Below are 13,969 nucleotides of genomic sequence, written 5' to 3'. Positions count from 1 at the left end.
CATCTAGAGGGTAGTGCAGTGTGTCTTGAAATTGATTTGAGGCTCGTATGGCCGCCTCAAGGGACGTCATGAAAGTAGAACGTACCATTGTTGGTGTATGGTAGGTGTATCATGAAGTATTTGTGAGGATAATACAAGTTTTATGGAGTGATGAAAAGCTCAATTGGAAGTTAGTCAATTTAATAGAAGATCAAACTTGTACAGGAGATGTCTTGATCTCGGGGCATGCAAAGACAAAATACAGTTCACTTGTATGTATACCTTGCAGCCGGGCCTTATCTGGCTCCAAGCCAAGGATTGTCGGACAAGAGAACCCCCCAAAAGCTTTAACATCTTATTGGTCAGTGTCCTTACGCCTGTTGCTGCAGACAATGTAATCACGGCTTTGATTTTAAGTGGAAAACTATTGGTGAAGTTCTTTGAGGCTGAACTGGTTTCAACTGGTCTTCAGCTCAATGTGGATCGATGTAACAGTGGATTTGTCAATATGTTAATAACAAAATATAAAAGGATCTAAAAGTATTTCAAAAAACCTTAATGAAACCAAATCTAAAAATAAAAAAACTTAATTTTATATACAAACTCGTCACACCTTACTGACATACTGGATGTTTCTATTAAACCAGGAGCATAGACTGTTTATATGAACTGGCCAAAACAAGACGTTGACGTCGCCCATAGGAAATGCCAATACCCCCGAATCTCACGAATTCATGTCAGAGCCTTCGCCGTCACTTCCTGTTATGTCTACCGACATATTGTAAATAATTGCAACCCGTCAACAGTACAAGCAGTTGTGTTGGTCTTAGGATGAGAATGGTCTAACAATGGTTAATCTGACAAATAAAATGACTGAATAATAACTAATGGAAGTCTATGTGATTTTGGCTTTCTTGGAACTAGCGGGTACTTCCTGTTTGGAACACGAGAGGGAAGGGGTTGCTAAGTCCATTGATTACAGTCAATGGTCAGGGGTCCCCAACCTCCAGGCCACAAACTGGTACCAATCTGAGGGCCGCTTGGTACCGGGCCACAGATAGGGAAAAAAAGGGATTCACTAATCAAAGGTCCCCGACCCTGGTACTCTAACCAAGTACCGGTTCCAAATTCGGTACCGCATCCTGAGGGTTTAGGACTTGTGATTTAATGGGAACAGCTAGTACATCAAAATGCATACTCTAATCAGGGGTTTTTAACCCACGGAACACGGACCGGTACCCTAACCTGGTGCCCTAACCCAGTATCGGTTCCCTGTCCATTACCGTGTCCTGAGGGTGATTTAATGGGAACAGCCAGTATGTAAAAATACATACGCCAATCAGGGGTCCCCAACCCACAGGATGTAGACCGATACCCCAACCTGGTATCGGTTCTACGTCCGTTACGACGTCCCAAGGGTTGGAATCCCGTAATTTAAAGGGAACAGCCAGCAGGTCAAAAAACGTTGAGTTGGTGGTTCGGAGGGGCCCCGAACCATTCTTTTATGATACAGTTGGGAGTGAGAATGTGTAGAACAATGAGGCTGCACAAGAGGAGTCCACACGGATCAGCTCTATCAAGATCCTTGTAGAGTCTGCAGGATTTGGGCCACAACACTCCTTAATCTCACCTATTTCACCCTCACGTGTTGTTTTAGTGTTACCAGGACCTGTCACCCGCAGCATACCCATAGAAAAAAATGTGTTTTAACTCTTTTTTTGGTTTCATCGGTGCCCCTTACAGGTTTGACCATTTTTTGGCAGTTGTTAGAGCAGCTGTAACTGAGGCTTTTACCTGATAAAAAGGTCTGATTCCTCACCTGAGCGGACGAACCGTATCTGTCGCCAAATCCCTTTGCACAAATCCCGCCTCCAACTAAATGTTTCAATCAAACGTTATTTCTCCTCCTGTGGCACGGCGTCTTTGTTTTCCAGCGGATTTGCCCCTAGTTAAGCTTTGATTGCTCCGTTTGAGGAAGAGGATGGATTATCACTTTCAGCCCGGCTGACTTTCATGTGGAACGCCTTTGTCTCCGTCCCCAGAGCGGGAGTTTGGTCCGCCGGGACGCTCTTCCCGTCTCCTCACGATTGTCCGCAGATTCGCTTTGCCCCCATTGCCCTCGTCTCCCGCTCATCCAGGCCTTCTCTCCACACAGATGGAGTCTCTTTTTGCTGATGAAATAGTTGGAGAAGTCGGGAAATCTGTGTCTGCTGGAAGTGTTTGGGGCTGGGAGATAACAGAGTCCTCGTGGGGAAGAGAAGAAAGCCTGCCGGCTTTACGCTGGAGGTTCCTGTGTGACTGTGTGTGCGTGTCCTGTGTCGCAGAGAAGGCCTTTTCATTCACGTCACGCTGTTTCCTTCCTTTTTGACGTTAAATGAGTCTTTCTGCACAAGCTTCCATTCCCAGACATCTTTATTAGCTGTTGTTTATCCTGTAAATCAATGATTACCAGTTTATTTCCAGCCTCTTCCTTTCTTTTCTCTCATTTGTTTTCTTGCCTCGACTTGATTCTTTTTCTGTTCGATTTCACTTCTAAATCCCCCCTCCCCTTTTTTTCCCTCTCCCGTCTTCTTCTTCCTGTCCCCCCCCCTCCAGGGCTGCTCGTCTCCCATCGTGGTGAAGTTTGCCGACACGCAGAAGGACAAGGAGCAGCGGCGTCTGCAGCAGCAGCTCGCCCAGCAGATGCAGCAGCTCAACAGCGCCACCACCTGGGGGAGCCTGACGGGCCTGGGCGGCCTCACCCCACAGTACCTGGCTGTAAGAGCCCCTCCCTCTGCGCTGCAGCCACGCTTACCCTCAAATAAAACCACTGAGCCATCACTTAGGAAATCTATTTAAAACATTTATTACTTAAAGGTTTAAAGATAAGCAGCAACGTTTTACAGTTGAAAAATGTTTTACAAAATGAAATGAGAGAAATCCAGACTTTAGTTGGTGCAGAATTTGAGTAACAGAGACGTCAGTGTCATCAGCGTAAAAGATTACATTTACATTGAAGCCTCCACTTTTGCTAAAAAACACTTGAAGATGACAACATTTGTAGGGCTGGGTAAATAAAATCAATTAATCGATCCTAATCGATCTAAGCTTAATAGATCAATAATCGATCCATAATAGCAGAAATTGATCTAACGTATTATGCTAAAGTCTGCTAGCCTGATCAAAGGCTTTTGGAAACTTTGAACTTCAAAGAAGAAAGTGGAGCCATCTGACCGCAAAGTTGAGAACTGCATCCAACTTAACAAAAACTATTGGTGGTTAGTTAGTTAGTTAGTTAGTTAGTTAGTTAGTTAGTTAGTTAGTTAGTAAAAGGTTTGGGATGACTTAAAATAATTGATTAATCGATCTCAAAGGATATAAGCTGAATGATCCATAAAATAGAGATTGAACTAACGCATAATGCTAAAGTCTGCTAGCTTAATGCTAACGTATAGTAGAATTTCCCATAGGACGGCTAATGCTAACATTCAGTCGACCTAAACATACATTCCTGTCTAAATGAACATCTTTATAAACTCACAGACGTGAATTTTTTAAACTCTTTTAAGGAAATATTTTTTAAAGTAACCATTTGTGGTCTAAATCATTGTTTTTTCGCTCATCTTTTCTTCTTCTTCTGGAATAAAGCGTAATGCTATAGCACGATCGCCACCTAGTGGTCAAACTGAAACGCCCTCCAGGAGAAGCAGAACATTAGTTCTCTGTTTAAGAATCCATGTAACACTGAATGATATTAACTTCATAATGTCACCAAAACATTTCACAGTATGTGATGAGATTAATATCAATATCTTCAAAACATATGTAAAAATTATTAATGTATTTCTAAAAAAAGTGAGTCTGAATGTAAACTCAAAACTGAAGTCAGAGGATCGAAAGAATTTTAAAAAATCTTAATCAAATTGATTTTATTATGGAAAAGCTATTATATAGCTGCGGTTGGAATGGGCTTTTCAAAGTAAAATACGTTTTATAAAAAGATGTTAACCCTTTAGTACCAGAGATGTCTCCAATGACACCTAAAGAACTCGCTCTTTGACTGTAACTCAGTTTAAACAATCAACATAAATCAGACGATTCTGACGTAAAGAAAAGCAGTTATAAGGTAAATCGTTTTATCGTCGCAAAGATCCTTTCAGAAATTGTTGGAATAGTGATGATTACTGTTATGATTATAAAGAAGAGTTAAAGCTGTTAACGGGTAAACTTGGTAGAAAAACCATGACAACTTTAGGCAGAGACTAGTGGAGCTGCAATAAAACGAAAAACTATTTGGAAAGATTTTCACATGTAAACTTTTCCCAAACTTTCCTCAAACTTTTTTTTACTGATTTTTTGAAGGGATCAATTTTTTCCACCAATGCATGTAAATCAGTGACGTTTAGGTAAACCCTGTGAACTATTGAAGCTCCTCCCCTTTTTAACTTTTTTATAAGCAGATTTTAAGATTCGACAGCATTCGTTTCCTGCTTTTATTCTGAAATCTAATTAGAGATCTGCAGGAGTGATGGTGGGAAACCTTTATTAGTTTCTCTTTTTCCTGCAGAAAGTTCTTCATTAGATAAAAAGATTTTTCCATGTTTTATGTCAGAATTTACTAAAATATATCCCAATTTTTGAATTATTTTCATGAGATAAAATATATTTAAACTTGAAAGTCTCACAATTAATATTTTTAGCATTTGAATTTTATTTAGTTTCTTTATAAGAAATCAATGTTGGCTCCTAAAATTTCTTTATTAATTTCATGAATCGCTGACGGAAACCAACATATTACAGTAAGAAAATAGTGTTTTATTTGGGTAAAAATGTGCAAATAAAACACTATTTTCCTTTTATAACACAACTGTACCTCATTATTATGACCTTTTTTCAAAAATGTTGATTTAATACAATAAAATTACAGATTGATCTTAAAACTGGAATGTAAAAATGTTTAAAACATTAATTTGTTTTTATTGTAAATTAACATTTTATAAAATAATAAAAAAAACGTGTTTATTCTAATGAATGAGGAAAGAGGTTTAAAGTGTCAAAGTCTCCTTTGGTTGAGTTTCCTCTGTAAAACGCCTCTTTGATCCTGATGAAAAGGACTCTGTCATCTGCAAACCTGCCGTCTGATCCACCTGCAGGTTTCCTCTGTTGGTCAGGTGAAGCGGCTCGTTACCTGCAGACTCAAAGAAATGTGGCGTTCTGATCCCGCCGCCTCCGTTTGATCCAAAAAGAATCAAATCATCTCCACGAGGGATGGCGTTGTCCTCACCTTCTCCTGTCTTTCTGTCCTGCAGTTGCTCCAGCAGGCGACCTCCTCCGGGAACCTGGGCGCCTTCAGCGGGATCCAGCAGATGGCCGGTGAGTAAGAGAACGGCGTGGATGGAAACCACAGTCCACCGCCGCCGCCGCCGCCGCCGCACCTCTGTACAGTTTCTTTTTCCTCCGACTTCCAAAAGAGGAGCAAAGAGCATAACAGATGAAGTCGCGTGGCGCAGCGAAAGAGACCGCTGCCCTGAAGATTTATTAACTGTTGCTGAGATTTGTCTTGATCTTTTAATGAGGCCAGACAAGAGCGGAGCCCAGGGCGTGGAGCGGCAGCGCCGAGGCTTTGTCAGGGATGGATGAACCGCCAGAAAAGAGAAAGGAAAATGGAGCGCAGAAAAAGGCGAAAAGCCATGCGGCGCTGCAGGCTGGCGCCATCTACTGCTGTGTTCCTGAAGTGTCTTTGATTTGGAGCTTTTCTATTATCTCTTGTGCTGCTGGGCTGGTCTAAAGAGAAGGAAGTTCTTTCAAAACTCTGAATTTTGGACTTTTTCCTCCTCCTGCTGCGTTTCTCATGGAAGGTTTTTTGCTCTTAAAGACTCACTCTGATCTGAGAAAGAAAGAATACATTATTTATGTAATATGAGATATTTTCGTAAACTCTTTTCCTACCAGGAAGTAAAACAACTAGATTTTTGAGGCTCCGCCTTTTGTTTCCTGTGGGTACCGCCCATTTGATGACGTCATCTTAGAGCCGGCCTCTGCGTTTCAACCACAAAAATCCAGATGTTTGCAAAGATGGATATTCACATTTTTTATCTATGGGCTCAAAATAAGGCCATAAAGATTCACACATAAATCAATTGTATCTGCCCGAAAAATTGAGTTTTGCCAATGTGTAAAAGGGGATCTGCATGCTTTAAAAAAGATTTGCATTTGTGAATAAAGGTTTTTTTTCCCCACATAAAAGATGCTTCTGAGTTCCTGAAGTTGCAGTCGCAAATTCTTTCCCTTTTTTTTTACGTCATTATGATTCGAAATCAAGTTAACCAATCACAGAGCAAACACTGACAAAAAATATAAACCTTTTAATGATTTGAATGAAGATATACTCCAATTTTAGTCCTCATTTTCTTGAAAATGCTGCTGGGAGGTGTTAAAACAGTTTTCCTCGGAGTGGGTCTTTAAGTGTGAGCTCCTTCTCCTCCTTCGTCACGTTCGGTCCTCCCTATTTTTTGGCGCCTCTTACGTTTGAGCTCGCTCCCACATTTTCCTGGAGGAGCTCTGACAAACAGGCTCCGGGATTTGGAGGCGAGGGAGAGAGGAGCTGAATGTGGAGGTCCTCCATCTGTGCTGGAGAGCGCGAGTGAGCATTAGTGATTGGCAGGAGATGTGAGACAGCTGAATGACATCTGGTCCCAGTCTTTAACATGAGGAGCTGCAGAGCTGAGAGGCTTCAATTACACCAATGAGCATTCAATTAGATGCCGCCAGCGCCGGTCTGCAGCACAGCTCGTGGCGGTACGGAGCGCCGCCGCACACACGAGCGTTCACACACTCGCTGGTTTTTTTGTGTTTTTTCTGCTAAAACTGATTCTGACAAACGCAAGTAAGAACTGGTGCTCTGAGGAAAAGGTGAGAAAGATGGAATCAGAGAGGCGGCAGTCGGCGGGAAAGATGAGAAAATGATGCAGCTGAGAGGCAAGAGGAGGACAGGACCTCAGGAGGAGGAGGAGGCCGAAGTCCCAAAATATCCCTGAGCGTCTCCACCGCACTAAGACTACCTGTTCTGTTTGTCATTTCCCGTCTGCCCTACATATGTCTCTGAATTAGTGCACGTGCTGGCGACAGCCGCCCGCCGCGCAAATAGAAATCCATTTTAGCTTCTGATGAATGACGGAAAATTGGAGAAAATCGCTCTAAAAACAAGATTGGTTTTGGCGGCGGCGCGGCGGCGCTCCTGACGGGGAACGCACGCCGACAAGCTCCGGAGCGACTTCTTCCCTTCAGATAAATGTAGTTTACCAATCAGAGCTGTGAATCGCGGTGATGAACCCGGCCATCTGTGTTCGGCTCGGTTGTCTTGGTGATCTTGGTGTGAAACCTCAAACTCTGAGCGAGATGGATCTTCTCCATGGTGTCTTGTTAGTGTGTGTCTCTGTATGTGTGTGTGCGTGTTCTCATGGTACTGTATATACACCCCAGCTGTATATACGACACATACACCTCACATCGACCACCCTCTCAACTCTAACAACCTCATGGCTCACAGGAGTCCTCTCGGCGGTGAGACTTCCTGGGACACACACATTCAGGTTCAAGGTTAATTTGTGCATCTAATGACCTTAGCGCCAGCGTCACTCAGGAGTTGGCGTGTCGTCATTGATTACTCGGGAATAGGAGCCGTCAGAACGGACTGAATAGAGGTTCTGGAGATGATTTGGTCAAGAAGGAATGGAATGCAGCCATGGACTGTGCAGCATTGACCTTTAGTTTGCAGTAGATAACTGGATTGCACCCCCTAGTGTTTAATGTGAGGAACTGCATCTGATACATGAGTGATGGAGACGTGAGAGAAGCTCCTGTCAGGTTGTGGTGAATGTTTTGCACAATAGAACTCACTTTTCTTCAGTAAATTTCTATGAAGAAAAACACAAATTTAGACCTTTTTAAAGGGAAAAACCGCATAGCAACCATAAAGTTTTTTATATATCTGGAGATAATTCATGTGTTTTGAGCATTTTCTTGACTGTATCCTAATATATATTTTCCAGTTTTCCTTAGCAACCAATATTTAGTTTACGCAAATGTACATTTTTCCTTAAATTCTGCGACATTTGTAATCGGTGGCTCTGGAGCTATTAAGAAAAAGTTAAAATTTGACCGTTTTCTTGACATCGGTCAGTGGCCACCCGTGCACATTTGGAGGTCATACGGTAGCAGTCCAGTGGTAGGAGGGCAGAAGTGTGTAAATTAACTGATGGGAAGGTCTCAAAGGTCCCCAAAATCATCAGATGATCTCCAAATGCCACCCTGCTGCCACCCCCTGGCCCTGTGCTGCCATCCAACTGCCACCATTCGATTGTTAGAAGTCATACAGCAGCAGCGTGGACACTACGATGGCCGTTGACACGATTTGGCGATCCACCGTGGGTCCAGATCCGGAGAAGGCATTGATGCTGTACAAAACTCGTCATGGCGTTGATAGTAACAGAGCGACTCAAAGACCCGATTAATCCTGATAAGACAACACATTCTCGTTTGGTGAAGGCCCCTTCCGCATCACTTTTCTCTTTTTAATGTTCCTGAAAACTGAAATTTTAACATTTTTAAAGGCAGTTGAGTAAGAATGAGAATCTGTAGGTAAGTTAGGCGTTAGCTGCTTCTTTTTTCAGAATTGCACTCAAGATGGCGCTCTTTTTTACGGTGGAGTTTCAGGTTTATTTTTGTATTGGAAATAAGAATTTTTAACTTTACTCACGATTTAAAATTTGGCCAAAATTTGAACTTTGTAGTTGCAACCCATTGGTTTATATTATGAATGAAATGCTACTGTAGTTCCAAGTAAAACAAACACAACTCTGTAGCCATCTAGCTATTTACTAAAATGCATTCTTGTAGAACAAAAAATTTCAAAGGAAATAGTTCCATCTCTAGAATAAAATGGTTTTCTAACACTAAAGTTTTTTGTTTTGCGGTCAAACATCTAAGTAATGTTGCTTTGAGATTTGGCCTCTTTGGCCTTCCGTACATGTCGAATAAGTTACAATAGATTTCATGATTTCAGTCATTTTTATATATTACATTTCCCCACTAAAATCATCAAAACAAGTTTTCCTCTGACATTTTTAGTTTTGTATTTGTGAAATAATTAAAAAATCTTGTTTCGTAAATATTAATTATTAATAAACATTTTTTTTAAAGCAGAAAATATATTTTCTTTGACTGAATAGAGCTGGGATTTTCTGCTTAGTTCTCAGTGATCCAATATAACTAACCCACCCTAGTAACTAGGGCTTAGCTGTTAGCATTAGCCATCCTATGGGAAATCCCATTATACGTTAGCATCAAGCTTGCAGACTTTCGGGTTCAATCTCTGCTTTTGTGGATCAATAATTGATCTATTAAGCTAAATTGATTCATATTGATTAATCAGTTTTATCAACCCAACCCTACTGCTAACTAACTAACTAACCACCACTAGTTTTTGTTCAGTTGGATCCAGTTCTCAACTTTGCAGCTAGATGGCTCCACTTTCTTCCTTCAAGTTAAAAGTTTCTAAAAGCTTCTGACCTGTTGATGTGTTTTATAATTTTGTGAGGCTGTTTCAGATGAATAATTAACAGCAGGGAATGATGGGTAATAGTCGGTTAGTTGAGTTGAAGGGAAATGTGAGTCTTTAAAATCGACATCCTCACAGGTGTAGTCGCTGCAGACGTGACCCAGTATTGCAGAAATGAAGGCATTTGTTCAGCTGTTGGACTCTTATTTTTAGAAACAGAAGGCAGCCGAGCAAATAATGAGCTTGATTTGAATTTGAAAGAGGAAAGTAGAGCCGCTGGAGAAGGTTAGTTTGCTCCTGCCGTGAACGCAGAGGAACGTCGGTTCACATCATCTGCAATATTCCTCCTTCCAGCGCCGCAGCATTTTTACCGATTCACGCCCGTTTGGGACTTATTAGGGAAATCAGCTGCTGTGGTGTTTACCTTCACACTCTACAGACTCCTGTGCAAACATTCTCTAAGCGTAAAAGCAAAGAGGAGGGGGATTATTTCCAGATGTTCGCCGGTACCCCTCTCCGCCTCGGGACACCCCCAAGCTTCAGCTCTGTCCTGCCAGGCGACCCAGCCGCTCCCCAGGTTTGACCCCACCCTCTCTGGCTCCTCTCTCCAGGTATGAGTGCTCTGCAGTTGCAGAACCTGGCAACTTTAGCAGCGGCGGCGGCGGCGGCCCAAAACTCAGCCAGCCCCTCCACCGCAAACCCCTTGTCCTCCAACGCCGCCTCCCTGGGAGCGTTGGCCAGCCCAGGTAACGCCGCAGCCACTCACGTTGGGGGGGGCCGACGTTGTGTGCTGGGGGGGTGCCAACGCCTTCTTCCGCTCATTGCCAGTGTTGTCGCCCCCATGACCCCGCCACCGAAACCATCCACCGATCACCGTCGCCGCCACACCTTCATTGTTCCGACCCTCCATGGCGTTTCTATGGTGTGTGCACCCGCCATCTTCTCACCTGTCAGACCAACGCCATTTTTGCTGTCTGTGCGCCGCCACCCTGTCATCGTGTGCCATGCCGCGACACGCGTTTGTGTGTGCATGTGTGTGCGGCATTTTTGGGGTTCCACCGCCTCCACGGGGATCTGCTGGGAATTTTAAAAAAAGTGTGTCTGGTTAAATACCTCCACCTGTGAGTCCCCCCCTCACGGCTCCATCCTGTCCGCCCTCTCCTCTTGTTCCCTCTCGTTGCCCTCATCTCCTGCTCCTGACAAGCTCCCTGTTTCTGCTCCATCATCCCCCTCTTTCTTGTCAGCTCGGCCTCGCTCCAGCAGCGCACTCCCAGCAGAGCATGAATATGAAAACCGCCCCCATCCCCACCACCACCTCTCCTTCCTCCACCCCTCTTTCATCCTCCTTCCTCTCGTCCTGACCGTTCGTGTCAGTCCAACCTCTCAGGTTGAGCTCCTCAGCCAGCGGCTCCGTACTGCATGTGTCAGCGAAGCCCAAACGTCTCTCCACTTTTTAACAAAAAGAAGCGGTTGTGCATGAAGGCGGGCCAGCGTCTTTTGCTTTTGCACCGTGTGCTGACATAACGCTCCTCTGCCAAACCGTCTCTGAATATACTCAGCGGCAATCCTGCTTTGTTGGCAGCGCTTTGATGAGATGAAGGGTAAATGAACAGATTAAATCTGTGTTTTGTGAGCTTTGTGCACCCATCACCTCCGGCATCGTGGGTCACCCATTTCACACGCGTTCAGGTGTGTGTGCTGTCGTTTCTTGTGGTGTTGTGAGTCAAATATCTGTTTCAAACTCTTTATGGATGTTCTTCTATTGTCCTTTTGCTTGTTGCTCCATTCGTCTGCTTCTGTTTCCCTGATGCCGTTCTGCATCACCCGGAATAAAACCGTTTTTTCTGATCAAAACAAACCATGCATAATTTTGCTTTCATCTCCATATGATTCTGCACAAAAGGGCTGCGAGATCGAGGCTTCACAGCTTGTTGATTAAAAGTTAATTAAAGGTGCTGCTTGTAGCATTTCAGGCATCAGCATATCATAAAATCATTATTGCAGATTGATCAAATAACACTGTTGCCGTTATTAGAACCGGTTTTCCTTGAACTCAGAGGTTATTTCCGCTCTTCATTTAAAATTCAAAGACTAGTTTCTGTAAAGAGGAAAAAAAATCATTTTTTAATTTTTCAACATGTGTTGAACAAATACAGCTTTAGAGGTAAAAGGTTAAAGCTGCAGCAAAGGATGTCAGTAATCTGTTGATAAATGTATGTTTGACATAAATATAACCTGAAAACCAATATGCATAATTTGTTTTCCAACGTTGCAGTGTTATTGGACAGGAAGTGCTTTTCCTGTGCACTCTAAGTCAAAAATTGATTGGGTTTGTTTAAAAGAAGATCTTAAAAATAAACTGACGAAAAAAAAAAAAATTCCAAAATTTGACCTCTTTGGCCTTCCGTACTTGCCAGATAGTAAACAAAGGAAGTTACGTTGGTGGAATTAGCTTATAAAGGCAGTAATCTTAAGAAATTACATTTTTTTTGTTTTAAATTTTAAATAACTGTTGATTATAGAACTTTTTGAAAATGTGGTGATGTAGTGGTAATAATTCTTTAAAAAAAGGCACGGTTTTCAGTCTGCAAGTAAATGTCTTTTTAAAAACTAATTTTATAAACTTTTTGCTGGCTTTCCAAACAAATTATAAATAGTCATTAAGATCAATGAGTATTAAGTCAGAATTTTGAGATAAGAACGAACTCTTTTGACATTTGGCCTCTTTGGGCTTCCGTATTTGATGGATAGGAAACAGAAAAGGATTTTCTGGTTTTAGAATGGGAAAAAAATCAAGTAATATAAGAAAAATAATGTATTATATCATAATGTATTATATATATAATTAATAAAAGTTAACTATATTATTTTTCTTAAATATGCTAGTGTTATTGGTGATTTTAAAAATTGAGCTAGACTTTTATAATGCATTCAAGTGACTATTAAATGACTTGTTAATAATAAATAATTTTATAAAACATTTTAATAACTGTTCCAAATAAATTGTAAATATTTTTATCATCAATAAACATAGAGTGAGTTCCTAACTGTGGTGGTGAGCACAAATTGTTTTGACATTTGACCTTTTTGGTCTTCCGTATTTGCTGAGTAGGAAACAAGAGGTTTTTCTGTTTTTAGAATAAGGAGTAATAGGGCATTTTTGTGTTTTTGTACTTATAAATAAATGTTAAATTTAGTATGTTTTAATCTGCTGGTGTTATTGATGATTTTAAACAAATGAAGTCTATTAATCTGCATTAAATCTTGTAATAATTTTGAATTCTAAAAAGTTTCATTAGCTATCCCAAGTGGGTTTTATCTATGATAAATGAAAATCAAGTTAGTTTCTGACTTTTATGATAAGAACACATTGTTTGGAATTTTGCCCCCTTTGACGTTCCGTACTTGCAGGATAGGATTCAGTAAAGAGTCATTTCAGAAAAAAGTGTGTTTGTTCATGAATAAATGCTAAATACAGAATTTTGGAAAAGTTAATGATGTTATTGGTGATTTTAAAAATCAACAAGTCTTTCAATCTGTGGTCAAGTGTCTTGTAAATGTCCTAATGATGAATTCTTTAAAACATTTTACTGGCAAACAAATAAATATCCTTTATGACAAGAGAACCAATTATTTTCAGATGGGGCCTCTTTGGCCTTCCGGTCATGTTGAATGAGCTTAAGTTTATAGAAGATTTTATGATTTTTCATGTGGTCTGAACTCATCTTCCTTTAAACCTGAATGGGGAAGTTTACCTGTATCAGGAAAAGCTCATGGAAACTCCTCTCAGTTCCAGTTTGGTCAAACGTGATGAAAGTGTTTTACTGGGAATTCTTGGACCGCACGCAGCAGTAAAGGTTGTTGTTTTCTTCCAAAAAGCAGGAACGTTGTTCCACCAAGCTGCTTGGAAGCCTCCACCTCTGCTGCACCTGTGTTTTAGCCTCTGTGTAACACATCCATCTCTTTGTCTCCTGCTCTCCTTCCTTACCTCTGTCCTCACCCCTCTCCTTGTCCCTCCCCTGCTCTCTCTTTTCCCTACCAGCAGCAGGTACAACAGCCAGCTCCAACGCCGGAGCCATGAACTCCCTGACCTCTCTGGGCACCCTGCAGGGCTTGGCAGGCGCCACCGTGGGCCTGAACAACATTAATGCACTAGCAGGTAGCATCAACAGTGAGTATTCATCCATCCACCCATCCATCTATCCATCCATTCCAGCAGGAGTCAGAGAAGCTGCAGCTACCAGACCAGGAGGTGACTGTTTGGTAGCTCCTGACCTCTCAGTTTGACTCTTGTTCTCAAAGACAAACGCGTCAGTCACTCGTCCAGCCACCCGACCTTCATCCATCTCTTCATCTGCTTCCTGGTTGATTCCTGGCTCATGCTTGCGTGCCGGTTTGCCACTGCGGCGGAAGTGGCGTCCTGTTACTGTTGATGTTTCCTGGTTCTGTTGT

At 42.0% G+C, this 13,969-nt stretch overlaps 1 protein-coding gene across 17 annotated transcripts in view; it reads left to right on the top strand.

Annotated features, from left to right (window-relative positions):
- celf2 (cugbp, Elav-like family member 2) overlaps positions 1 to 13,969 on the top strand; it is a 253,216-nt gene that overhangs the window by 224,886 nt on the left and 14,361 nt on the right. For 6 of the 17 annotated variants that reach the window (XM_024292722.2, XM_024292776.2, XM_024292732.2 and 3 more), the window contains 4 exons: positions 2,575 to 2,736; positions 5,268 to 5,331; positions 10,129 to 10,263; positions 13,560 to 13,676. In XM_024292722.2, coding sequence (XP_024148490.1) covers positions 2,575 to 2,736; positions 5,268 to 5,331; positions 10,129 to 10,263; positions 13,560 to 13,676 — 478 coding nt within the window. Of the gene's footprint in view, positions 1 to 2,574; positions 2,737 to 5,267; positions 5,332 to 10,128; positions 10,264 to 13,559; positions 13,689 to 13,969 lie in introns of all 17 variants that reach the window. The other 11 variants (XM_024292741.2, XM_024292784.2, XM_024292802.2 and 8 more) reach the window with 7 other exon arrangements.

The sequence above is a fragment of the Oryzias melastigma genome, linkage group LG23, assembly GCF_002922805.2.
Source record: "Oryzias melastigma strain HK-1 linkage group LG23, ASM292280v2, whole genome shotgun sequence".
Taxonomy (NCBI): domain Eukaryota; kingdom Metazoa; phylum Chordata; class Actinopteri; order Beloniformes; family Adrianichthyidae; genus Oryzias; species Oryzias melastigma.
This window is presented reverse-complemented; position numbering and strand designations above follow the sequence as displayed.